Genomic DNA, 27,981 nt, shown 5'->3' with positions numbered 1-27,981 from the left:
AACCCATCTCATGTTTATTCATTGCTAAGTGTTTTGTAAATAAACAAAGAAAATTGTCATAACAGAGAATTTTCTAGCCACACTATTCAACACAACAAGACAAATTATTTGTTTACTCCAAACATTTATATTTACAATCATATCAATATTATTTTTTTTTATATCATCTCATAGACATTATTTAATATAGACAACTTCACATTAAGTAAGCTACCCAAGTTAAAAAAAAACATTATAGAAAGAAAACACATAAATCCTTAAGAATTGCTTCATATCCATTAGAATACATACGATCAAACAACGATGTCCTCCTCTACAGAGTTTTCAAAGGCTCAACAGCGAGATATGTTCTCCTATTATCAAGCCTTACAAACTTTTTCAGATGTGATTGGTTTGAATAATGCTCAAACAACTTCATCAAGAGCTCAAAAAGCTCGTGGTAAACTTTTAAAGTTATCTGCTGCTCAATTTTATGAATTAGGCACCGATGTTTACGATGAATTGAAAAGAAGAATCGATGAAGATCAGAATCAACCGGAATATTTATTACCAAAGGCAACTTTTCATATGAAGAGAAATCAAGCTAGACAAAAATTGGCTAATTTGTCACAGTCCAGGTTTGGAGATTTAGTAAATGATATCTTATATGAAATTACAAGAAGAGGCTATAATTCTGATCCGGATATCCCAGACACTCATCAAAAAAATATTTCTCTTTCTAGTAGTATAATCAATAATACAAGTAGTAACGACCCAATCAACCTTAATACTTCAACTAATAATAAGAATGCTCAACATTCGAACATTGAAATTCCTAATACCCACATAAATAATTCTGATCTTAACAAAAACAATAATACTAATAATCCTTCAAAAATTCTTTCTCCAATTGATGCTAGACCTTCAACTTCAATAGGCGATGGAACTCCATCACCAGTAACATCGTTACCACACTCTTCAATTCAACCTTCAAAGGTTATACCTCAAAAGGCTTCTATTGATTGGTCTTCCTCAGAAGATGAAGATGATAGTGAAAATAATACAGATACAAATATCGATACTAATACTAATACCAATACAAATACCAACAACACTAATACCAATACTAATACTAATAATACAAAGGATTTGATTATCAACTCAATTCCTAATAATAGCCCAATTGCTACTACATCACCTATTGAGTCAACTATTAGCACAACACCTAATAATCATTTAAATGAAAATACAATCACCAATGATAATTTAAAGAATAGTACAATGAAAAATAGCATTCAAAATAATTTGGGTAACAATGCTTCTGTAAATATAAAGAGTGACATAAATGACAAACCTCAATTAGATACCATTTCAAATAACTCATTTGGTGATAACTTAAATGATACTCCTGATCTAAATGATTTCAACTCCACTCCTCTTCTGAATGATATGTCTAATAAACTAGAACTCTCAAGTCCAGCTACAAATTTTAGTGAAAAGGAAATGAGTCCTGTACTGCCATTGAAACCTCATCATGATGCTCCTACACCCAATACTAAATTGGCTGATTTAGATAAGGAATTGCAGAAATATAATTTGAATACAAATAATAATCCAATTCTAGATTTAGACGGTAACAGTGATGAAATTGTAACAGACGCCGATACTAGAAATATAAATAATTATTCAAATAACATAATACCTGTGGAACCCAAATTAATATCTGAAAATGATAACAAAGCGGATACTTATCACAATGCTTCAAGATCTAGTCCATCAAATCAAACCAATTTCGATGACACTAATATGAATAATGATTCTGCAGATGACGATTCAAAAACAGACATTATTCAAAAGATAAAAGAACCAGCATATGAATATGTTTCAAATAATGTCATAGGCTACAGAGAAGGAAGAAACTCAGAAGATAATACACCAATCATCCCCTCTAAGGATACTCCCTCTGATAGATATATTGAAACTCCTATTGCCACTCGTGCCTCTTTGAACATAGATGAAGATGAATATAATTCATTAAAGGACAAATATTCCCAATTAAATTTGAAAAATATGCAATTACAAGAAGAGCTGGCAAATATGAAAAATCTTTTTCAAAGTGCACAACAACTCAAACAGTCTAATGAGACAAACGATGATAGCATGCAACCTCAGAGAGCACCTTCTTCTGAATCAAGTACTGTTCTATCATTGAATGAAAACTTCAAAAACGAAATGATGTCAATGTCTACTCAACTGAGCGACCTTTCTATTGAAAATGAAACCTTAAGACAACATATATCTGAATTAGAATTGCAACTACGAAAAAATACTGCTTCGGAAAGATCCATTAATAAACAAATTACTGAACAAGATGGCACCAAATCTTTATTAATGAATTTTCATAGTGAAAACAAATCACTTACACAGGATATGGTTAAAGCTCATATTAGTTCCAATGGGTTGATAACTCTCCAACAATTACAAGCTTTTCATTCTATAATATTTACTTTATATCAAGAAACAGATTTAAAAAGTAAAGAAATGGGGTCGAACTTATTTAAAGCTTTGTCTTCATTATCAAACATCATTAAACGTGTATTGGACGAATCTTTATCCCAAGAATCTAACGATCAAGCCATCTTACTTCGTGCTTCCTTTTCACATTTAATTACCTCCATAAGATATTTTTGTGTGTATGATGATGTGTTACCAAATATCACCGTTAATGCTGCTATTGCTGATGTAATCTTTGCTTTTTGCAATCTAGTTAATAAGGTTAAATTAAGACTGACAAATGAATTACCTACTATTACTACAAGTACTGTCTCCACAGAAATTCCAAAAAGCAATGATCTGAGCTCACACTCCATAGAAAAGCCAACAGCAAATGACTCCTACGAATCATTAAGTCAATCATCACTTGATATTCCTAAGCCAACTTTAATTGATAATTCTGAAGATGGCCACATGGAAATGTCACCTGTAAAACCATTAAAGCTAACCCAAAAGATCAATTCTTCTCAACAAATCCAACCACAATCTGCAAGAAAAATCTCTGGTACAAACTTGTTTTCATCAATGTTTAATTCTAGAACAACTTCAAATAACAAAGAAGGTAGCGAAAGTGGAAATTTTAATCCACAAACACCAATAAACAGAAAAATAAGAGCAACTTCTTCTCATAATTCATCATCCGTATCTATAGGATCTGATGAGCCGAATCTTTCAGTTGCCTTAAGTTCCAATCGTTCATTATCGACTCCTACTGGATCTGCCCCAGAATTACAAAATAAAATAACAGATAACTCTAAAATAACTACAAACATAGCTACATCTTCTAACTTATCAGAAAAAAACTTGGATAGAAATGTTTCACCTGAAGAAGGGAAGACACCTGAAAGAAATAATAAAAGAGCTGATTTTAATTCGATTTCTACATCAACTCCAGCCATTGATAGAAAACAAGATGTCAATGATCCAAATTCTATCTCATCTCCAACCACTAGTAATAGTCCAAAGGATGTATTAAATATTAATAATGAATCAATTATTACCACAGCAAAGGATAACGACTCTCAAACTCATATGGCGCTACAATCCGAAGAACAAAAAATATACTCTAGCGTAAATAAGAATTCCTCCGAACTAATTGAAGATACACCTCAAGCTATATCTAACAATGAACTAAATAATGCAAACTCAAATACTTCAAAAAGAATTACATCAAACAATTCAAATATGAATTCTCCCAATGACGTTAACTTGAACTCTAACGATACTATTGTTGATGCTGCTAGTAATAATACCATAAACACCACCCACAATACCGCCACTATACCAATAATTTCAACTAGTGAAACTTCTTCTGAATTAGATATAGACCCAACATCTACTCCAACTAAAATCAATATTGTCCCTGCTCTCAATTCTATTACAAACCCAAAAATAATTGAGGGTTCACAGAATAGTCAAATAATGTCTAAAGATATTTCAAATCCAATCAGTTCAAAAACTGTTAATAATGTTGAATTTGATCGTATAAATTCCAACGGTCAAAAAATTAATTCAACTTCTTCATCTAATGAAGAAACTTTTATTAATAAACCTTCTCCCTCTGAAAATGACACATTAACTTTTAAATCAAATAAAGTTTTGAATAACTTAACCCAACAATTATCCGAAGTTTCTATGTCTGATGGACAAAGAACTTCTTCTGAATCATCAGCAAACAATACGTTTGAAAGTTCCAGAAAAACATCTATATCAGAAAGTGTCGATAGCAATGAAGCTTCACCTGGTAAACTCTCTAATAATGCACATAATATTAAAAGATTAACAAATGGGTTACAACTTGATAGTCCTGAGAAATATTCAGTCACCAATTCAACTCTCCCAACTAATCAAGGATCAGTTAGTCAATTTTATGAAAAGAAGGAGATTCTTTCAAATGGTAGCAAATTAAGCAACAAAGATCCATTTGTTCAAGTAAATGCTGATTCTGATTCACCTATTAAACAAGCAGTAACTGATCAATTTTATGGAAACAAAGAAGTAATTTCCAATGGTAACACATTGAATAATTTGAACCATAAAGATCAGCTCAGCAGAGTAAATACTAATTCAAAATTTACCAGTGACTACGAAAATAATTACTTGAATGAAACTATCTCGAATACTTCTACAAAAATATTTTCGTCTACCGTAAGTCCAGATAAGATAGATAAAACTTTTGATACTTCCATTGATGATATTAAACCTATCGATGAAAAGGCTTCACAGATTAACTCCACCTTGACGTCTTCGACTAGAACTCAACAACGTGTACCTGATACCACTAACAGAATGACTAAACTTCAAAGATTATCTTCTGAGAGTGAGGATGGTAATCTTTCCGCCAAGTTAGATAGGCTAGCTAGTATTGAAATATCTGATAACTTTACTGGTGAGCTGGATATTGAACAAGAAAAAGAGGATTCTCCTTCTCAAATGATAAACACACCAAATCCATTTGAAGAAGGTTTCAATAAATTTGATAATAGAGCATCTATGTCTTCCACTGTTACTTCTAACCGAAACACTAAAGGTAGTTTAGATGAATTTGTTGATGCCCATTCATCACCTGCAAAGGTTGTAGATAAAAAGCCTACCTTATCAACTTTAACTAATACTGAAAATAAAAATAGTGTTAGAGAAAAAATTGCTCAACTCTCTTCCAAAGTATCTGAAAGAGAGCAACAACCTACTTCAGAGGCCTTAAGAAAAAACATAGATATAACCAGAAAGAATTTAACTGAAAAATTTATATCAAATGGTGGGGAACAAACCACATCTGCTAAACCAAATAGATCAATTAATATGCGTAGTATGAGTAGCTCTGTTAGTGTTAGTGAAATGTCTAGAAAATTCTCGAACCCAATCGATTTACCTTCTAATGGTACTTTGCAAAACCTAAATAATAAAGCTAACAAAACTGACGAATTTTCATCAAATAAGGCTACAGAAACTTCTATTCAATCTAAAAATATTTTTGAATTTAATAATGATAAGGAAATTCTCAAACCTCAAATTAATGACGAAGTTGATACCAACAATTCTTCAAATTTACAAGATACAACAAATACCGGGAAGGAAATTGATGTGAGTGAAAGTTCTTTTAACGATGAGTTAAATACAACTGTAATTAAAAATGATATCACAACTATTGAAAATAATAGTAGTTTTATCAAAATCTCAAATTCTGAATTGCCAAGTCCTCACTCTGGAAGTTTGAGCATCTCGTCCAATAATAATAATAATAATAATAATAATAATAATAATAATAATAATAATAATAGCACTAATTATAATAATATGGAGAATTCTAAAGCAGTCATACAAAGGCTACCAGAAAATGGACCAGAAATTGCTGAAAATATTACACCTACCTTTATTACTGCCAAAGATCATAATGATCTTGATGTTGGAGATATAAATTCAAGAGATATATTTAATAACCCATCCCCAACAAAACCTAAAGAACTTCAAATGGAAATCAATGATTTAAATTCCGAATCATCCTTCGTTTCTGCCAACCCTGAATTGAATCCATCAGTTACAGCTGAAGAACAACAAGGTCATAATATTAGAAATAATATTCAGAAAATGGGATTAAAATCAATTGATAGAATTAATTCGTTAAAACGTTTAAAACCATCAAATCCATTTGCTAATAGTATTAAGAAAGAATATCCAAACTTTAATATTCCAGTTGTTTCATCTGAAAATATAACTGTGAGTGATATTGATGATAGTGGAGAATTCCAATTTGTGCCTTTAAATAATGAATCCCAAGGTGAAATAAAAGAAACTGGACTAATGCAATCTTATAGTAACAATCCAGATGACAGTGATGATTTCCAATTTATTCCATTAAGAAATGAAATTAAAAACGAAGACACTTATTCTTCAATGAATATGGTCGGTAGCAATGAGATTCCTTCAATAAATATTACCACCAAGGAAGAAGATCAATATTCAATTAATAATGAGAAGTTCCCATCTTCATTAAATTATAAAGAATATCATCCCTCAATAATGAATAAAGCTATTCATTTAGAAGAACATCCTTCATTAATTAGTAAAAGTAACCATGAAGAACGTGAACTATCTACAAATCAAATTAGTAATGAAGAAAGTTTTGAATTCATTCCAAAAAACAATATAAATGAAAATATGGGAATAATGAATAACGATAGTGATAAAGTGGTAAAAGAAAATAATAATAATTCTGAAGAGAGCGAATCTGAAAGTGAAGAATCTGAAAGTGAAGAAAATAGTTCAGATGGTGATGATGATGATGATGATGATGATGAAAAAAATATGGATGAAGTTGATTCTAATTCCAATGAATTTGACATTGATTCATTTGATATTAAAAACCCAGATAATACATTAGCTGATTTACTATTGTATCTAGAACATCAAACAGTTCAAGTCATCTCCACTATTCAATCATTATTAACATCTATTAAGCAACCAAACTCAACTAAGGGCAACTTAAGAGTGGAAGCAAATGCCATTAATCAAGTTATTTGTCAAATGTCGGATGCAACAAGTACATCTATGAACCAAAGTAGAAATGCTAATTTGAAGGAACATGGTAGCTGGGTGGTTCAAAGTTTGAGAGATTGTAGTACTCGTATGACTACATTATGCCAACTAAATATAGATGGCATTTTAACTAATGAACAAGGTGATAAAGACTATGCTGACAAACAATTTAAACAAAGATTAGCAGGTTTAGCATTTGATGTTGCTAAATGTACTAAAGAACTTGTTAAATCTGTGGAAGAAGCAAGTTTAAAAGAGGAAATTGAATACTTGAGTTCTAGACTTGATGATCGTAACCACCAAATTGTTTAAATAATCCATTACTACTTGGAGTAAAATCGCATGTATTTTTATTATATATATTTATATTTATATATAGTGTATATTAATATTGGACTTTTATCCTAAAAATGCGTGTTAACAGACGCAACTCTACAAGAGAGTTTTGAATAAAGTATGACATTTTCAAGTTCCTATTTACATGGATTAATAATTATATACAAATATGTATAAGTATGTATAATATACAATCAAAATTAATTATGAATATTAAAAAAAAAAAACAGAATAGTAAGAGAAGGCGATGAGGGGAATGAATATTGGGGAAACAAATTCCAAAAAAACAAGCACTTTGAATTGTGCAACTTGGGGTAAATTATGCTTGCAAAACTGATAGCTTCTATTTTGACCTTATTATTTTTATTTTTTTTTTTTTTTTTTAATTTATTATTTTTTCTTTTTAAACCAGGCATTAATCAAACGAACATTATTTCTTATAATTTTTATCATTAACAATAGAGATTAAAGTTGATTCATTAGAATTATCATTTAAAAATTCGCCATTAATAAATTCTATTGCTTTCTTATCACCCTTTGTCAATAAAATACCACCAACCAAAGCTGTTATAACGGAAGAATAAACTTTGTCAGAACCATTATAACTTAAATCTTTTAATGGATTTCTTAGTTTCCAAAAAATAAATTCATTTAATTTTCTTAATTCAATAAATTTAGATAAAACTGTTTTATCAATTAATAATTTTGATCTTAGACTTCCTAATCTATTGAATTTTAATTGATTTTGATCCTGGTCATTTGAAACTTGTGTAACTGTATATACCGAAGTATAATATTTTAAAAAATGTGTACCTAATAGTTGAAATTTTTCATTATAGGCTTTTTGGCCATGTGCAAATGATTTATGAGTGAATATTTGTAATAGTAGGTCGTTTGTTAACCCAATATTATAAGCTTCTAAATTTAAGGATTCTTTTATTTTATTATAATAATTGTCATCATTTAGGTCTGTATAAACCAAATTATGTGGATTAATTAAAAAACTTGAAGGATCTCTTTTCAACCCATTGATTCTCTTACCTGCATGTAAATAGGTAAGTGAACGAGTTGAAATTATAGTACATAGTTGAGTATTGGATATTATATTATTATTATTAGGGAAGCCACTGTTTTGATTATATTTAAATGAAGGTAAATGATATTGATGATGAAAAATTAGAGATATCGAAGGTATGTTAGGAGAAGCGTTTGAACACCTAAGAAGTAGTGAGTTTAAATTGCTCGGTAAACGTCTATTCATGATTGATTGAAATACGACGTAAACGATTCGATTCTTGTAAGTTCAAAAGTTTAGCAATTTATTTTTTTTTTTTCTAGTCTATCTATTTTTTTTTAAAGCTTATATTTGTTTATTTTTTTTTTTTTTTTAAAACGCTATCTTTTTCCCTTAAGAACGGCAAACAGCTGTGTAAGAATATTCCAGGGTAAATCTGAGTTGAACCCTATTATAAGAAAAGCGGGTAAAGAACAAACTAATTCAAAAATGAAATGTATTCTTTCTTTTTTTTTTTTTTATATAAAAATATTTGAGTATTTGAATATTTGAATATAGTTGACTATTTGGAATATTAAGCTTAAGAAATCATCCAGTGATTTTTAAATATAATGTGTAGCTATTTATTAATACTTTTACAAAAGCGATCTTTCATGGTACATAAGTTGTAGATATAATAATTTGTAATTACGCAATTTTAAACTGGATGACACTAGTTTGTTTAAACTAATACAAGACTTTTTATTTCAAATGTTTTAAAATAATAAATACTAAATTTAACAATGTATAATTAGAAGGCTATTTATTATTGTTATTTTTTGAAAATTTGTGTCACTAATAGTGCCATACAAATCATTCTTAACAAATTTGGAATAGCTAGTGTATAGTTTTTTCTTAAAAAGTAATATCACCTCATAACACAATGCTGAAATATAGTACACCTTTTAAGAAAAGTTGATAAAGAGATTTTATTTATTATTTTTTTTTCAAGAAAGTAAATGTAAATTATAAAAGTTTAGCTATTCAACTATTTGTTTAGTTAAATGTTAAATCAAGATTGCTTAACAATGATTTCAGAGTAAAAGGGTTCAATAAAGAAAGGAAATGCGATCATAGCATATCAACTATCCTCAGGAATTTCAAATCTTGATAAATTAAAAAAATATAAAATAGAAGAAATTTAATAATATTTCTCAGCACCACTTTCGCCAAATAAATCTAACCAATTTGTTACGTTGTGTTATTTAAATGTTACTCTTCTATTTCTCTGTCCAAAATATTCAGATATCATGCAAATGGATATAAAAGTAAAACTTTGGGTGGAAAATCCAGCTAAAAAAAATTGTAAGCACGTGACAAAAAAATTCTACATACTCATTCTCTTGATAAAAACAATTCATACTTTACACATGATCGTTTTTCTTTCTATTTAATTTAATTTATTAAATACTTTTTTATAAACGACGATAAAATGTATCAAATATTTTAAATTTATTTATTTGCCATGTATAGACGTTAAGTAAAAATTATATAGTTCGAATATCCTCTTCCCCCAATAAGTCGTGATTGTGAAAAAATAAAGTAATGATAATTGATATCTTAAAATGATGAAACATTAACATGTACAACTTTTCTTTGGAGGGTATTCACATTCTTCACATTCACATGGTGAACATGTATTGCATTTTGATGGAACACATATACATGTTAAGCATACACAACGTGAATCTTTACTTCCATTACATTGACATTCGATGCTTGCTTCATCTATACATTCACAACTGGGGGTTCCCTTGGAGCATTCACAATTTTTATTCTCTTTAGAGCATCTACAATTGTAGTTATTTTCAGAAGAACAATCACAATTGGTGCACTTACATGTTTTTCCAGGGTATTTGGTACATTCACAAACTGTACATTGACAATTATTGTTGTAGTTTGAATTAGAAGTATTGGTTAAAGACATTAGGATGGGACGTTTTTGTGCTGTATTTTTTTGATGATGATTTTTTATCTTTAAAACAGCTACTTTAAAAAAAAAAATTAAAACTCAAAGTTTCTTTTATATAAATTATTTCTTTTTTTTTATTATTTTTTGCATCTATTTTATTTAATTTGCGTATATTTGCTGTCATATCAGCAATAAATGCGTAAATCGCAGCAAATTCTTCGCGTCAGCAAAACTCCGCAACATGTAAAACTCTCTCCTTGAAACCGATGTGAATAAAGTTTGGATTGCCTATTTGAACCCTTTCTTTTTAAAGTTTAGGAATCGTTTAGAAATGATTTACTTCAACTCTTGAAACAAGATATAACGGTGGCTAAGCTATTCAATTTTTTAAATTAATATATTATTCAAATGGCTAATTTATTTTAACAAGTTTATAGTTCCTTCCTGCATATCAAGTTAAGAATGGTGGATTATAGCTAATATATTGGCTAAATGTTGCTCTAAATTTTAATTGATTTCTATCAACTAATCAATATTACTAAGCCTATCATAGCATATCCACTGCATGTGAATATTTAGAGTATAACTAAAAAAAAAGAGTGTGTGATCTGTTTTATATTATTTATGCAATTAATCATGATAAAGAAGAAACTTTTTTTCCAGGTTAGATCATTGTTTTTTTTTTTCAAATTACCTCACTTCAACTAATAGTTTCACAATAGTTAGTTATACAGTTGTATTTCACTTGATATATCACCTTCCAATCTATAAGATAGAGGTACAAATTATTTTTGTTAAAGTAGTTCTATTTACTTAAGTATGTTTTACAATACAAAAATATTGTTTCTACTAAATCAATTGATTGAAAATAATTTAATAATCATTAACGAAAAAGGAGTGCTTGAGAGTATTACAATTCACAATTAATCTTGTCAATTTCCAAACGATCATATTCTAGAGTACAATATAAACCTTCATATTGGAACCCTCCTCGCTTTATTCAGTAGTGTATTCAAAGAAAAATAAAAATAAATATCATATACTTTTATAAAACATAATCTTTATTGTTTCATAATTTGCAAATCATAATATTGGCCTAAAGTTGTCTTGCCAATATAGTAAGTTATAAACCGTCAATCTTATTTGAAAAAAAAATCAAACAAACATGAACTCACTAAACAATACAATCCTTGTAAATCCATAATATTACACCATATTACTACGATAATATAGATTAAAAAAATTTTTTTCTTTTCTCTACTATGATATGAGTATGCTTTAGTATATACCACAATAGTTGAATAAACAATATATTCTTTTTGTTAAGGTTGATGTTTCTCAAATACCTAAAATACACTTTAAAATGAAAAAAAAATCCAAAAAAAATCCAAAAAAATCCAAAAAAGAATCCAATGCGAGCTTCAACGTAACACACATACACACACACACACCAAAAAAAAAGTTGTCCATTGCTGTACAATTCAATATCTCACAATACTCCATACTGTTTTACTCTAACACATTCGTGCTTCACTGAACATCAAAGCTCTAGAACAATTCTGCTTCGCATTAGAGTAAGCCATTTCACAGTACACCATATTATTCCACACTAAGACAATCTTGTTTCACACTATACCATATTGCTCCGCTATAGAACAAGAATTCTTTGCATAGAACAATATTGCTTCAAAGTAAACCAGATTGTTTCACAGTACACAATATTACTTCATCCTGGCACAATGTTAATTCGCATTATACACTATTGTTCCACAGTGCACCATATTGCTCCACCTTAACAGAATCTTGTTTTACAATACACTATAGTGCTCTACCCTAACACAATTTTGTTTCACATTAACCAAAAAAAAATAAACAAAAAAGAAAAAAACGGTGTGGCTTACAAATTTATGTAGATGCCTCAAAATATACCATATATTTCGCAAATGGTTCATATTTCAAAATTGACTTCCATAGTAAGTCATAAAGATTCATCCTAATACAAATTTGTCTCACAAAACATAATAACTCTCTACTTGCCAAACACAATTACATTATAAAGTTTCGCATTACACCCATACTATACTGCCCTAGAACATTTTTTATTTCGCATTGAACTTTGGCAATTCACAGTACTCCATAATGCTCTATTTTTTACAGCTAAATGTTTTACAAAACACCTTGCCTTGTATCTCACATCCAAAACATTACGTTATCATTATGTTAGTAGAAAAAAATAAAAAAAGATGAAAAATTCTAAGAGACTTTATGTTTTGTTATTATCAGTAAATACATCTTAATGTTTATTATCTGTTGTATAATAAATTTGTATAGAAAAAGTAAAAAAATGAAATTTAGATTTCCGTGTTTTTTAAATAATTGTCATTTGCCACCGTATACTAATCTTGCTTTACGAATCTCGGCGGCTCGGCGGCTCGGCGGCTACGCATTACGTGATACAATATTGAAAGTTATTAATATGTATATATATGTATGTACTATATGCATATATACGCTACAAATGACTGGGTTTGTAGCTGACAAAGACAAAATAAATCTAGTATTATTATTATTATTATTATTTTTTTATTTTTTTTTTAATTTAAACTTGATAGTGAGTAAAATAGCAGGAAAAAAGACATAAAAAGACAAAAAAAAAAATAAAAAAAAAAGGGAAATGATATGATATAAAATGATGAGAAATGATGGAGTAAGATGCAATGGTGTTGAGTTAAGGGGTATGTAGTGCAAAAGTGGAAAGAACGAACCTTTTTTTTTTATTATAAAGGAATGACGTTGGAAGATCTAAAATAAAAAAACTGAAAATGAAAAGTGAAGTGAAAAATGGAATAAAAGTGGGATCAAAGTGGGATCAAAGTGGGATCAAAGTGGGTTCAAAGTGGGTTCAAAGTGGAATAAAAGGGAAATGATAAAAATGAAACGTGTAATGTAATATGAAAATGGGAAATTGAAAAACTGAAACGTAATATGAAATAATAATAATGAACAAATAATAATATTAATGAAAAAAAAAAAACTTGTTTGAATGCTAGGCTACTTGATATGTTTGTAGCAATTAGAATATATACTCACAACTCGCTACGCTCGTTGCGTTTGTTGTTGGTTACGCTCGTTGCTCGTAAATTGCAATACCTTGATCCAATATTCCCAAACCAAACCAAGGATGATTCAATGCATCCTTTGCAGTAATTCTCTTTGTAGGATCGAATTCAAACAATTTCCTCGATAAATCTAAAAACCAATACCAAAAGAGAAAAGTTTCCTTGTCCAAACTCGAAGAGGTTTGTAAATTACAAGTAATCAAATTCCAATTCTTATCTGGAGACAAATTCCAATTGATATTGAAAGCATCACCATAATCCAATTTCAATTTATTGGAAATGTGTAGATCCAATCTTGAACAACCATCCATGACACGATGCATGGATTTTTCCGAAGTGATGTATTGACCTTTGGAATTTTTCTCTGGCCATTGTAATTGTAAAGTGTCATCGTTGAAATGTTTGACCACAGTAGAATTCAAATCTGCTGGCAAATTGCCCAACTTATTTTTAATTTTGAAAAACATCTTATCAATCAATTTTGGTGGGAATGGTAATCCATTGACTCTTTCCATCATGGCCATATGTTCCAAATTTTCATGGATTGGATAAAGAGATTCACCAGTAACCAATTCTACCAATACACATCCAATAGACCAAACATCACATGGATAAGACCATCCAAGTCCCAAAACAATCTCTGGAGCACGATAATGACGTGTCGAGATTATGGGAGGATGGTATTCATCATGAAAGATTGCAGAACCAAAATCGATCAATTTTATCTCCGGGTTGGTGAGAATCTTTCGTTTACCATTGGAAGCAGTCTTTCTTCTTAACGAGATTGAATTAAGAACGTTTGGTGGCAAGGGGTAATCGATTGTGGATTCGTCGATGAGCAAAATATTTTCTGGTTTCAAATCGGTATGGATGATACCAAGATCATGCAAGAAACAAATGGATCGAATCAATTGTCTTGCAATGGCTTGTACATGTGAGCCGGGGAATCTGGCAATCCCGTTGGAACACATGAAATCGTAGATGGATCTACCGTACAATTCGGTGATAAAACAGACGTGGTTTTTATAATCAAAACAATCTTTCAAGAGCAAACATTGGTAAATCCCCTGAGGATCATTTGTAAGGATGGCCTTGAGGATTCTTAATTCAGTCTTTGCGGCCTCTCTATATCGGTCGATTGATTTGATGACTTTGATAGCGACGTAATGTGGTTCGCCTTGTTCATTCACAAGACATTTCAAGACTTTTCCAAAAGTCCCTTGACCCAACAACGCCTTGACAATGTATTTGTTATTTGCCAATGTATCATTCTGTTTATAAATATAATGACCGTCTTTATCTGTTTTGAAATTATCTTTAATGGTGCGTTGTTTTTTGCCAATGATCAATTTGGAAGTCAATTTGGGAGGGTTTTTTATTCTTTTCAACGAATTCTTCTTTAACGAACTTTTCTTGGTAATGACGTTTGAGACGCCGCCCGTGGTAGTGTTACTACTACTACTACTACTACTACCACTACTATTGGTGCTAGCCGCGGAATTCGAGCCCGAATAATAAGCCGTGGTGTTTGACATTGCATTTGTACTTGCATTGGTAATGGACATCGGAGACACAGAGTTGGAGTTTGCCGATGTCAAGGGCATGGATTCCAACACAGTGATGTCGGGTACTGGAGTCTGCAACAGTTTTAAATTGACACTTCTGTTGCCCGAAAGCGTCTTGGAGGAAGAACCGGTGAGATGGATCAAGTCGTCGTCCCGTTCCACACGGGGGGACATATAATTCGCCGTCTCGTAGGCCAACCTGCTGAAGGGCAGCTGAGGCAACGAGATAGTACGTTGTTTTCTATACGACGAGGGTAAAGTATAGGAATAATTATCTGGCAACGGAGTGTAATAAGTAGTGTTTACCGAAGGCGAGGTCGAGTGGATCTGTTGTTCCTTGATGAAGATAACGTCATCTGAGGAAGAGCTGGAGGAACTGGGCGAATCGCGAGATTCGCCCAGTTCCTCCTCTTCCTCTTCAAACGTTTCGACCTCTTTCTTATCGATATCCATGGAAGACGCTGGCGAATCACGAGGCGAGGCTTGACTAGTATAGATGGGCCTGTTAAAGGGGGGGTTAATTCTTGAAGGATTTGAGATCGTATTTGCGTTCGCGCTAGGATTAGCTAGCGTGGGTCGCATAGTAGTGTGTTTGTATGCTGTGTGTGTGTGATAAACTAGAAAGTGTATATGCAACTACGCAACTATGCAACTATGCTATTGTAAATACAAAAGAGTGTACAACTACAAAACCAATACGCCTCGCGAATGCATAGGGTGTATTTCTACATAGCGGCCAAGTTCTATATATATATACGCACAGGGCCAGGGGCGGGGTGTGCGGCGAGACGCCCACGAAATGCACAGAGAAATGCGCAGAAATGTACGCTATGCATAGAGCTTCGGAACGTAGAAAAATGTAGTCAGGGCTTACTCACATTGGCTCACATTGGCTCACAGTGGCTCACAGTCGTTCCCACTGGCCCGCTTGATTTCTCGTACGCTTATTTTCGCTCTCGTTTTCGGTCTAAACAGCCCCGCTCACACCACCAGGGGGTGCGGGGGGACCGCGCGGGTGCACGGGGGGAGCCGCGTGGTGTGCGGGCGCCGGTGTCGGGGTGGAGCTGGTGAAGCTTTCGGCCGGCGTCACGTGGGCCGGTGGCGTCTCGGGCAGGCCCAGGTTCTTCCACGAGTCACGTGTCATGAGGCCGTTGTCCATGCGGCAGGCCAGGTACTGTTTGGCCAGCAGACGACAGGTGTGGGCATTTTCGCCACGTGCCAGACGCAGACAGTCGAGATATTTGTGCATGACAGCAGCGCATTCTCCGTCGTGGTCCAGTGGGAAGGAGCCTCGTTCTGGAGGCGTGGGGGACAATGCGCTGAGGGTTCCGCCAGGGCTTCCGGACATTGTGGGGGGGCGGTGGGGGTAGGTGTAGAGAGAGAGGGAAGGGTGTGTGTAGAGAGGGACGGCGGCTAAGTGATGAGGTCGGTGTATAGCCTGAGGTCTAGTGCAAATGCTTATGCTAACGCTTATGCTAATGCTAATGCTAATGCTTATGCTTATGCTAAGGCCTGCCTATGCTAAGGCCTGCCTATGCTCGCTCGCTACGCTCGCTCGCACCCTTATATATCGTCGCATCCGCGGCCGCCTCTCTCTGCGCCTCACGTGCCGTCCACACCAGTTCGCGCAGACGCAGCGCCTCGCCGTCCACGTGACCCCCGCCCGCTCCCGCACACCCATTTCTCGGCGCCTGCACGTGCTCAAACAGAGCACGTGCGTCTTCGGCTCCTAGACACGTCTTCGGCATTTGCACAGCCAGTTTCCCCCATTTGGCCCGATCATTTCCAGGCTGGATCTTGATGACATGTTTCACCAGGTTTTTCTGACCCGTTACCCCCATTAACTTGATACGATACGAAATCGAAGATACATGATTTATAATTATTATTAATATCGTCAGATTCACTATTGCCAAACTCCGTAAGACTGCGTTCGACGTCAATGTTGCACCTATGCTTAGGAGAAGCAACGATATGGCGGGAATTCTTACTCTACGGAATTGGATCAAGTATTGGAATGGTCTGACGTACCTGTCAGGATTGGGGGTAGCAGATGAGAGCATTATTTTATTTTATTTTTGTTTTTTTGTTTTTAGGTTGGTCTTATTTGTTACAGCAAATTGTTGTGATTGTTTTGCCCTTTGCTCTTGACTCTTTTATACTCGAGAATGCTTATGCAACTTCGCGTCTCCGCGTTTCTTTTTTTCCCCCCACTGCGCAACTCGCATTGCACCGTTTCTTTTTTTCTTGTTTGTTGTTTCATCTGCAAAATTCTCCCTTGCCTCGAGGCGCAAGCATGCATGGCTCTTCCCCGTTTGTCTCGGCGGCTACACCTTGTAGTAGTGATAAACGTTTCGTTTTACAAAATTATTAAGATTAAACAAAAATAGACTATATAAATCCGTACAAGCAAAGTTCTTCATGGTCTCAATCTTCTTGGGTCACGAGGGAATAACGAAGCTCTTCTAATGTTTTTCAAATCCAAATAAAACATAACAACTCTTTCCAAACCAATACCACCACCTGCATGTGGAGCACACCCGTATTTAAACCCATCACAGTAATCCTTCAACCCTGGATCTTCAGGGTTCAACCCATGTGCTTCCATTCTCTTCAACAATAATTCATAATCATGGATTCTTTGAGCACCTGACAAAATCTCTTCACCTCTCATGAAGAAATCATAAGAATTCGAATATTTGCCATTTTGAGCATCCGGCATCGTATAGAATGGACGGATTTCCAATGGGAATTTATCCAACATGTAGAAGTCGGTATCATATTTGGCACGGACCAATTTACCCAAGAATTTTTCATTTTCGGTAGATAAATCATCGTATGCTCCAACATCTTTACCGGCTTCTTGCAACATAGAGATGGCTTCTTTGTATTCAATCCTAACCATCTTACCATCTTTGGGCAATTTGAATTCTTCCACAGGATATTGTCTTCTAACAATCTCAATCTCCTTTTTATAACGTGTTTCCAATTGAGAAAAGATATATATAAACAATTCTCCCAACATGTCCATAACTTCGTGGTAATGTTCTTCGAAATTCATTTCCAAATCCAACCCGGTGAATTCTGTCATATGACGGTGCGTGTTGGAGTTTTCTGCACGGAACACTGGTGCAATTTCAAACACTCTTTCGAAATCAGCAATCATCAATTGTTGTTTATGGAATTGTGGTGATTGTGCCAAATATGCCTTTGTCTTGAAATATGAAACTTCAAACACACTGGCACCACCTTCACTTGGTGCACCAAGTAATTTTGGTGTATGAACCTCGGTGAAATCCTTCTTTCTTAAAAATTCACGGAATAATTCACAAACACCACTTTGAATCTTGAAAATGGCTTGGTTGGTCACTGTTCTTAAATCAATCACTCTAGAATCTAATCTTGTGTCCAAATTGACAACTGGCAAACCGGCTTTTTCAGCTTCCAATTCAGATCTCGAACAATCTTCCAACAAGATTGGCAAGTTTTCAGGTGTTTCGGAAATGGTCTTGATCTTTTTGATATGGATTTCCATGTTTTGAACAGTCGCTGATTTAATTGGTTCTTCGACTTTCTTAACAACACCTTCCACAAGAACAATACTTTCCAAATTCAAATTACTACTCCATTTAACCATTTGTTTGGAAACTGTTCCTTCCGAATTACTTTTAACCAAGGCTTGAATCAATTCGTTTTGTTGTCTTAGAGTTAAGAAAGTTAAAGTGGCACCTTGTTGTCTCTTGTTATGCACTCTGGCTCTAAACACAACCTCTTTGTTATTATCTTCTTCAGTCAAGTTATGGAATTTGATTCTAACAACACCAGTTCTTTCAGTAGATTGAATCAATGGCAATTTGCCGTAGTTTTCCTTGGCGGTGTCGTTGGCAGCATCTCTGGCTTCCTTTTCTTCCTTTTCCTTTTGTAATTGAGCTGCTCTTTCTTCCTTTTTTCTTTGCTTTTCTTGTTCTTTGGCTAATTTCTTTAAAGCTTTTTTAGATAATGGTTGACCGTCTTCACCAAGAATTGGTTGAGTAGCGGTAGCGGCAGGTGCAGTGGCAGGTGCAGCAGCAGGTGCAGCAGCAGCTTCTGGTGCAGCTTTAACTTCTTCAGACATTGCTAATGTGATGGATGATTCTATGATGTCAATGAGGAAAGTGTTCTTTTTCTTTATGGAACTTTCAATTTTAGTTTTCAGCTTTTCTTTTTTCTTTTTTTATTTTTTTTGAATTTCTTCTTATATTAAATTTGCGAAATGAAAAATTATAAACGCCATCGTATTGAATGAGTTTATGGAAAATTACGCATCTTTAAAAAATTTTTAGGCTTCTCGGATGAACGGGATAATAATAATATAAAAAGCATTAGCTAGGGTAAATTGTGAAGGGCAAGAATTGATAATTCAACTTCACATATTCGTGTCAATAATATAATGCATTAATACTTCTATTTCGTATCTTCTTGTAATACAATATAACAATATTCGAACTTTAAAAATAATAAAGAAAAATACAATTTTAGTATGAAAGTAATAAGACAAGACCACAGGAAATTGCAATCTCGAAATAATCGATGCAAAAGCTTATGACCAGAAAGAGTTGATATCAAAGTTCAGATAAAACAAGAAAAACTTATGAATGGAAAAGACTTGTATTTCTATTATTTTTTTTTTTTCCACTATTTGTCATCTCCCACAAATCAACACGCAGTCTTCACTCACTACAAAAAAAAAAAAAAAAAAAAAAAGAAACAATGCATGCACGCATGCAAACACGCATGCAAGCCTAATGTACAATAATTTTAATTCGTCTTTTCTACAACGTTACAATCGACTCAGATGTATATATATATATAACTTGTTTTTTTGTTTTTTTTATTTTGATATTAATCGTATTATTGAATATTTTCATCTTCCCTTTCCACTTTGAAATCTCACTCCGCAATTTACCCGGACTTTCACATGCAAGAATTTCCCTTCTGAATCTTTTTCCCAAAAAAGTTAACTGTTCGGAGAAGTTTCCAAATATGGTTAATGTAACTGTACCCCTATCTGTTTCGGGAACCCGCGGCTCGGCTCAGAACACCCCGTAGGCACATCGGCCAACAAACTTTGTGCTAGCGTAATTCTGGAAACATGGTGTGAGAACATCATGACTAGTCATTCAGTCAAAAAAATTTATATGGAAAAATACAAAGTCATTATTATTATACGACAAGGATAATTGGCAAAGTAGTCAACAAGGAAACATTATGTACCCTGTAAGGAGGGTCAGTTTCCCTGTTCAAAGGCTCATCCCTTTACATCTTTTTTTTTATTAGAATCTATCAAGATATCTTGAGTCATGCATGCATTCACACATAACCTTCAACTTAACGGTCTTCCCCTGATTAGATACCATCTTGTATTGAAAACTGTGTTTGGTCATGGAATCGATACCATCTTGATCCATAGAAATACCTCTCTAGACTAGCAATAGAATTTATCATCCTTATCATATGTTATTCGTATCAACCCAAAAATATTCTAGAAAAAAATTAGAAATGAAAAAGAGTCTTAGCTAATAGCTAGTAAGTAATTGCCTAGTTGTTTATAAAACTCACCCTCTCAGATCCATTTGTATAATAACCACCCACTCCCTTAATTGATTGTCTGATTACGCAATAGTTTCATATTATATTGTACTTTTGATTTATGCTTATTTGCTTATCTTATTACATGCTTGATTTTTTTTTTACTATATGTGACTTGTGCTTTGTTGTCATACAACTAGATAAGTCTAAGCTATTTATAGAGAACTATGCATAATTATAGATTGATTTATACTACAAATCCCACTTATTTCATCCCTAATATTTAATGTTGGCAAATCATACTTTTTTTTACCCTATCTATAAATTTAAGTCTTCGGATGTGCTTGATGTGCTTGTATTTGTATGTATATATATATAAATGAATATTCAACGTTTCATTTTCATTTTGCGCCATTCCATTCCTCTATTAATTGATTTATTCCCCTTCGGTTGATCTCTTCCTTTTACATCCGTATATTCCCTTTATATTTATATATTCCCTTTACATATATCTATTCCTTTTTTTTTTAAAATTTTTTTTTTTTTTTCATACCATTTAAAAATCTATTAAGAAAAAAAAAAAAAAAAGAAAGACAAGCGAAATTTATATTGATAATAATAATATTCTAATACCAAAGAACAAATTAGGAAAAAAAAAAAAATTAAAAAAAAGAAATATTTTTTTTTAAGTAAAAAAAAGGTAGTTAGAATACTAAGAACAGAGAATAAAGACAATTTGTATTATATTCCCTCCAAGTGTTTAATTTGGTTTTATTTATTTATTATTATTTTTTTTTTTATGTTATTTGATTTATTTCAATATTCTTATTTTATACCTCCTTGCAGATTTCTTTAGATCAATCAGCTTTAAAAAAAAAAAAAAAATAATAGAAAAATTAAAATCTAAGAAAAATATAATTTCAAATAATCACATAAACTACCAAACATTATCAATACTCCCCTCCCCTTTCACATCTTATTTCATTCTAAATGGACATCCCAGTCCGTCCAATTGATACTGTGGTGGCTATCTATCCATATACTCCTAATCTATTGATAAGCAATGAATCCAATCATTCATCACATAAATATCAAAACTTGTTAACTTTGAATCAAGGTGATATCATATATGTATTGCAAAAAAATTCAAACGGTTGGTGGGATGGTGTTATAGTAGATATTTCCAAAGATGGTTCCACAACTGGTAAAGACCTTCACATCTCCGAAGAATTGGTCAATAAGACAAAAGTTAGAAGAGGCTGGTTCCCCCATAACTTTTGTTGTTCAAAAAGGATTTATTATCGATATTTATCAAATACAAATAATTCTTCTGGCAACATTCAAACTCAATCAAAACGACAAAGAAGTATAGGAAACATTTATCCATTACCACCAACTTCAGCAATGACTTCCAGTAAAAGAGATTCAGTTACTTCTCCATTCTCATCTCAAAGAAATTCTACTTCTTCAAATGTTAATCTCTCATCACATTTAAGTAATAACAATAGTATAGTTACTCCTTCAATTTCAAATGCACCATCTGCAAACACATCAAGAACTCCATCTGCAAATGTCTCTAGAACTCCATCAATACATTCTTCTTCTTCTTCTTCTTTACTTGCAGTGCAAAATACTACTACTTCAAATAGCAATAAAAAAGCAGGTAATACTACTCCATCTGTTTCTGTACTTTCATTAAATGAATTGAAAATTTTATTATTCAAAAGAAATTTCAACACAAAAGATATTCAAAAATTAATTTGGATTCCATTGCCTGTTAAAAATGATAAAGAGAAAATCATTTATTACAATAAACTTTTGGATTTATATGTAGATACGTTACCATTATTAGATTTACAATTGAACACAACACCAATCTTTAACAATACACCTCCCACAAATCCTGTGACATTGAATAACATTGAACAACCAATACCTGATATTTTACCTAAAAAATCACATTCAACAAATTCAATACCATCTACGGGCAACTATAATACTCCTACAACTATAAAAGAACAAGAACATCTACAGACTCAAAATCAAACGCAACAATTAACTTCATTATCTCCAAGATTGATTAATTCGTCAGCTTTATACTCAAATAATAACAATAATAATAATAATAATAATAATATTACATCAACTCCCTTTTCAAATAAATATTCCCATTTACCAAATGCAGTAAAACCAACAACTGCAAATTTAAATAACAATAAAAACCACCTTTCTCCATCTTTAAATTCAAATTCATCTTCATTACCCATTACATCATTACAACATTATTCTACAAATAGCCAAGAATTTTATAATCATCCAAATGATTTACAAAATTGGTCCCAATTAAGAGAAATTGTTTTAAAATATTTAAAATTATCGCATGAATCATTTTCTGAAAATGATTCTCAAAATTTTAATAAATTTTTCGATTTAACAATTTCTTATTGTACTTATACACAATTAGCATATCATTTACTCATAACTACTTCAAGGCATCATCATTGTCATAGTCAAAATATAATTTCACCAAATGTTCAACTACATAATGATGACTCAAATTCAAATACACTTTTTGATTTATCAAAGTCTCAACATCATATGCCATCTTTACTTGATTCAAATCCAAATATAAATATAAATTTATCACCAAAAAATGATTCTAAACAAAATTCAAATCTTGATACTGGCATAATATCTGATGAAATGTCATCGAAAAATAATGATAATCATAATCATAATCATTTTGATGATGCAGATGATGCTAATACAATTGTAGAGACACCAAGAAACTCTATTTCTAATCAAAATATAAAAGATACGAAACAACAATTATCAACTTCAAGAAAGCAAAGCGTTATCCATAATAATATTAAAATTCTCTTGAAGCAAATCATGGTTGTATTATCAAAAATTTCGATCAACACTTCACTATATTTTACATTGGTAACAAAAAGATTAGACTGTGCAGATATAAATAGTTTTAAAGATATTGAACCAGATTCGTTAGTACTGATAATTCAAGAAGATTTCAAAAGTTTTATAAAAATTATTAATATTTTACATCAAATATTAAGAAACTCAATTCAATCTTATTCAACTTCTTTACCACAACTATTTCCAAGATTTCTTAAAAATTCATTTAATGGTGGAAGTTGGAATAATCCATTCCACTATTCTTATAATGACAAGCTAAATGCATCTACATCAGATAATACTCAAAATATCTTAGTTGAAAACGAGAATGAAGATTTAAATACTCATGAAAGGCCTTTAACTTCAGAAGCTTTACTATCACATGTTGCTTCAAATACTACATCTCATCTTCCACCAACTCCGCCTTCTAGCACTACTACTAATACTATAAATCCCCTCAGAACGAGAAATTTAAAAAGATCTGGGGATAGCTATTCGGATATTAAGTTTCAACAGCCAAGCAGCAATAATAATTCTAGTCTAAATCCAATGAGACCTTCTCATTCATCTTCTTCATTAAGTAGTGATAATCCGAATATTTCAAACTTAGATGCACGAATATCTGACACTATCAAAGACAGGGATAATAAAGATGGAAACACTACTAGTAATTCGGTTACTACAACAAATAGTAAAGTAAAAGAATTATTTCCATTAAATAATGATACTTTGCAAATTATTCGTAAAAGGGCTTCTCAAATAAATGATAAAGTTTATGGAGCCTATGGTGAGCATATTAATGTTATAGACGCTCCCAAATCAAGAAAACGAGATTTAGAAATTAATTTGAAAGCATATGATGAATTTAACGCTAATATTTCGATCTTGGAGGTCATTGAAAATCTAAACCTTTCAACATTCATTAATTTGACTAATTTGATTAAAAATGATAATCTATGGAATGCAAACACTAGCCAAAGGAAGCCCTCAGTAGCCACATCGACAGCATCTTCTTCTTCTTCTACTGCATTTCATTCAAATCAAACTGGTCAAAAGAATAGACAGAAACAAAACAAATTAAATTTTTCCAATAAAAAGCAACGTAACGTAAGATCAAGAATACCATTCAAACGCTTAAGTTTAGATGAGAGGTATAGGCAATCAAATAAAAAATTGCAAGAATTCACTGATGCAGATGAATTTCTTGGTCAAGATATTCAAGAAGATTACGATAGTAGTAGTTCCAATAAATCCTCGGGTAGCCGTCATCAAATCTCAACACAAAATTATCACCATCATCATCATCATCATCATCATTCACAGCATCCTCACAATCACAATAAGCATCATCATTCTCATAATGACGATAATGTTAATGAAAATGAAAATGAAAATTTAGAATTAGATGATATGGAGGAGGAAAATGAAAGTAATACAGAGAAGGATGGTTTAAAAAATTCAAATGAACATAATTTTATAGGTGTCGATAACAATTATATTCAAATTGATGATGAAACTGAAGAGTTTTTAAGACATTCACTGAACTCGATATCATCACTTTTGACCGATTTCTTCGATGTGAAACAAGTCTTCCATGATATAGTCATCAAATTAATAATGTGTGCTCAGAACTCTACATTAGATGATCCATTTGTTTTTAATGCAATGAAAACAAATAGCCCAGTCAATTTCTATGAGCCATCGTATTCTAAATTAAATTCTAACCGTACAAATGAAGTTTTCGATACTTCAGCTGTTAATATATACAAAACTCTAGTCAGTCAAGATGTTGAAATTAATGGTATTAATTTCTTAAATACATCCGATGAGCTAAGGAGAGCTTGTGAAGAATATGCAGAGATTTCAAACATAGCATGCGTTTATGTTGAACAGTTAATTGAATCAAAGCAAAATCTTCTTAACTATGCAGCCAGAATGATGAAAAATGAATTGATTTTACTGCTATTAAAAGATGAAACTGATACTAAATGGTACTCAATGGATGATGAGCAAGATGAAGATCGTGATTTCTTCCCAAACATTAAAAGATCTGGAGATATGGTACCACATGAAGAAGAGGAATTGAATTATAAGCAATTAGAAATGTCTCGAAATATGATCAACTACAGTTTAGCAGATGCAGATGAGCCATGGTATTTGAAAAATGACCATGAACATGAATTAGTATTTGATAATAAAGGAAGAATTAAGGGTGGCTCAAGAGAATCATTGATTGAATATTTAACAAATCACAAGTTTTCGGACATCAGATTTAATCAAATTTTTTTGACTACTTTTCGAAGTATGTTTACCACCAAAAATTTCCTTTATGCATTAATTTACAGATATAATTTATATCCACCAGAAGGGTTAAGTTATGATGAATATAATATCTGGGTATCACGAAAATTAAGCCCAATCAAATATTCAGTTGTAAATATCATGAGAATATTTTTTACCAGATATTGGTCTTCAACTTATTACGATCCATGTCTAAATGCAATACTAAGTTTTGCTGTCTTAGCTAAAAATGAAGGAATTGAAGGTTCAGCAGAGTTATATAAAATAGTAAACTATATTGTTTCAAGTTCACAATTCCTTGATTCATCCAAGGACAATGATGGTGAAGATTCTATTAGTATCTCCAAAACAAAATCACCTCTTCAGCAAACTTCAAATGATGACAACAAAACAACCATTTCTTCATCCTCATCGTCCTCTAACTCTAAGATGTCTAAAAAATTTGAAAGTGTTGATGCCAATGAAAATACTAATAAAAAGAATAAAGTTACTGCTAATTTTACAAAGAATGACCATGACTTTTCAAAAATGGCTACTCTAGTAAATGCTAATTGCATCAATGTTAGAGCTTCTGATAATAAACATTTTGATATTACACCAATAGTATATGCAACAGAACTGACAATAATGCAACAAGAATTATATTTAAGAATAGGCCCAAACGAATGTTTGGACAGAGTTTGGGGATCCAAAACGGTTGATTTTGGTGGTTCTATGAATATTACTCATTTTATTACTAGTGCTAATAATTTAACAAATTTTGTATCATATTCGATTGTCAGTAATTCCAGTGAAAAAAAAAGAGCTAATATGATCCAATATTTTATTAGTGTTGCTTATCATTGTAAATTATTAAATAATTTTTCGTCAATGACAGCTATTGTATCTGCTTTATATTCTTCTCCAATTTATCGATTAAAGAAATCGTGGGCTCTCGTACCTGAAGAAACTAAAAACTCACTTAGAGCATTAAACAGTTTGATGGATTCCAAGAGAAATTTCATAGTATACCGTGATATGATAAGATCTGTGAATGATGTAGCATGTGTTCCATTTTTTGGTGTATTTCTTTCTGATTTGACTTTTACAGCAACTGGTAATTCAGATATCTTGAAGGGAACACAAGATACAATCAATTTTGGCAAGAGAGCAAGAATTTTTGATATTCTTGAAAAAATTAACACATTTAAAAAAGTTAAATATAGATTAAAGTCTGTACCTGATGTTAATGCCTTTATTGAATCATCATTAACAGACGTTCCCCATATTGATAAGCAATATGAATTATCATTGTCTGTTGAGCCAAGAAATGAAACTACAAATATCGAAAATGTAGCTGGTGAAAGAAATACAGAAAAGCATGCCTCACTATTAAAATTTTCAAGGAAGAAACAATCTTCTAAACTCTTTTGGTAATTTAATACCATTTCTGCTTACTTGTAATCTGTATTTTAAAATAATTTTATGGCTTTAAACTACTCTTTTTCTTATTTTATTGAATATTGATCTGACTTCATTCCACTTAAATTTACCTTGATTCTTTGTTTTCTATGTTAGTGCAATAAGAAAATGGTATTTATATTTAAATGTCATTATGATGTTATAAATTGAATACATATGTATTGATTACCATGTACTTCCTATAAATACACATACGTTCATATGGTTCTCTGCTGGTTAGATTCCTATGCGTCGTAAATAAATTTCAAAAATATTCAGTGCATATTTATTTTTGTATGTATGTATATGATTACCACATTTCAGTACAACTTCAACAATTTAATAAATATTTATGTTTGTTTGTTTTTACATCTTGTTTTGTATCTGATGTAATCTATACATACTCCCTTTTTAAAACGGCGCTATCATACTTCAAACCCCGGGTAATAAATAGTGCTTTAGAAAATGCCATATTTCTCCAGGAAATTAGTTCTGTTAGGATAGATATTATAAAAAATAAAAAAAAAGATAGGATTGAAGATTGTAAAATTCACAACAATAACAGTGTATAGAGAAATATTATTGTTCAATCCATTATATTCTGTGTTAATATTTTAGTATTAGTTTTAAATATATTTTCCCATTATTGTTGTTTATTTAGACGTAATAATAAGATTAACCGACTCCCCATAATAAAAAGGATAA

At 31.9% G+C, this 27,981-nt stretch overlaps 7 protein-coding genes across 7 annotated transcripts; 2 read left to right on the top strand and 5 right to left on the bottom strand.

The window, feature by feature from the left end:
- Positions 1-303: 303 nt before the first annotated feature.
- Positions 304-7,380, top strand: SPA2 (Spa2p; the record flags this gene model as incomplete). Its single annotated transcript, XM_004179293.1, has 1 exon — positions 304-7,380. One exon carries the CDS (start codon positions 304-306, stop codon positions 7,378-7,380), a length of 7,077 nt encoding a protein of 2,358 aa, XP_004179341.1.
- Positions 7,381-7,834: 454 nt separating this feature from the next.
- MRPL15 (mitochondrial 54S ribosomal protein mL57) lies at positions 7,835-8,665 on the bottom strand (the record flags this gene model as incomplete). The annotated part of the gene is made up of 1 exon (XM_004179292.1): positions 7,835-8,665. The coding sequence occupies one exon, from the start codon at positions 8,663-8,665 to the stop codon at positions 7,835-7,837; it is 831 nt and encodes a 276-aa protein (XP_004179340.1).
- Positions 8,666-13,491: 4,826 nt separating this feature from the next.
- Positions 13,492-15,636, bottom strand: KNS1 (serine/threonine protein kinase KNS1; the record flags this gene model as incomplete). The annotated part of the gene is made up of 1 exon (XM_004179291.1): positions 13,492-15,636. The coding sequence occupies one exon, from the start codon at positions 15,634-15,636 to the stop codon at positions 13,492-13,494; it is 2,145 nt and encodes a 714-aa protein (XP_004179339.1).
- A 385-nt stretch (positions 15,637-16,021) lies between these two features.
- On the bottom strand, positions 16,022-16,402 carry COX19 (Cox19p; the record flags this gene model as incomplete). The annotated part of the gene is made up of 1 exon (XM_004179290.1): positions 16,022-16,402. The coding sequence occupies one exon, from the start codon at positions 16,400-16,402 to the stop codon at positions 16,022-16,024; it is 381 nt and encodes a 126-aa protein (XP_004179338.1).
- A 184-nt stretch (positions 16,403-16,586) lies between these two features.
- On the bottom strand, positions 16,587-17,117 carry TBLA0B10010 (uncharacterized protein; the record flags this gene model as incomplete). Its single annotated transcript, XM_004179289.1, has 1 exon — positions 16,587-17,117. The coding sequence occupies one exon, from the start codon at positions 17,115-17,117 to the stop codon at positions 16,587-16,589; it is 531 nt and encodes a 176-aa protein (XP_004179337.1).
- Positions 17,118-17,473: 356 nt separating this feature from the next.
- On the bottom strand, positions 17,474-19,168 carry DPS1 (aspartate--tRNA ligase DPS1; the record flags this gene model as incomplete). The annotated part of the gene is made up of 1 exon (XM_004179288.1): positions 17,474-19,168. The coding sequence occupies one exon, from the start codon at positions 19,166-19,168 to the stop codon at positions 17,474-17,476; it is 1,695 nt and encodes a 564-aa protein (XP_004179336.1).
- A 2,444-nt stretch (positions 19,169-21,612) lies between these two features.
- On the top strand, positions 21,613-27,252 carry CDC25 (Ras family guanine nucleotide exchange factor CDC25; the record flags this gene model as incomplete). Its single annotated transcript, XM_004179287.1, has 1 exon — positions 21,613-27,252. One exon carries the CDS (start codon positions 21,613-21,615, stop codon positions 27,250-27,252), a length of 5,640 nt encoding a protein of 1,879 aa, XP_004179335.1.
- Between the last annotated feature and the right edge of the window lie 729 nt (positions 27,253-27,981).

This window comes from Henningerozyma blattae, chromosome 2, assembly GCF_000315915.1.
Source record: "Henningerozyma blattae CBS 6284 chromosome 2, complete genome".
NCBI classification, from domain to species: Eukaryota; Fungi; Ascomycota; class Saccharomycetes; order Saccharomycetales; family Saccharomycetaceae; genus Henningerozyma; species Henningerozyma blattae.
This window is presented reverse-complemented; position numbering and strand designations above follow the sequence as displayed.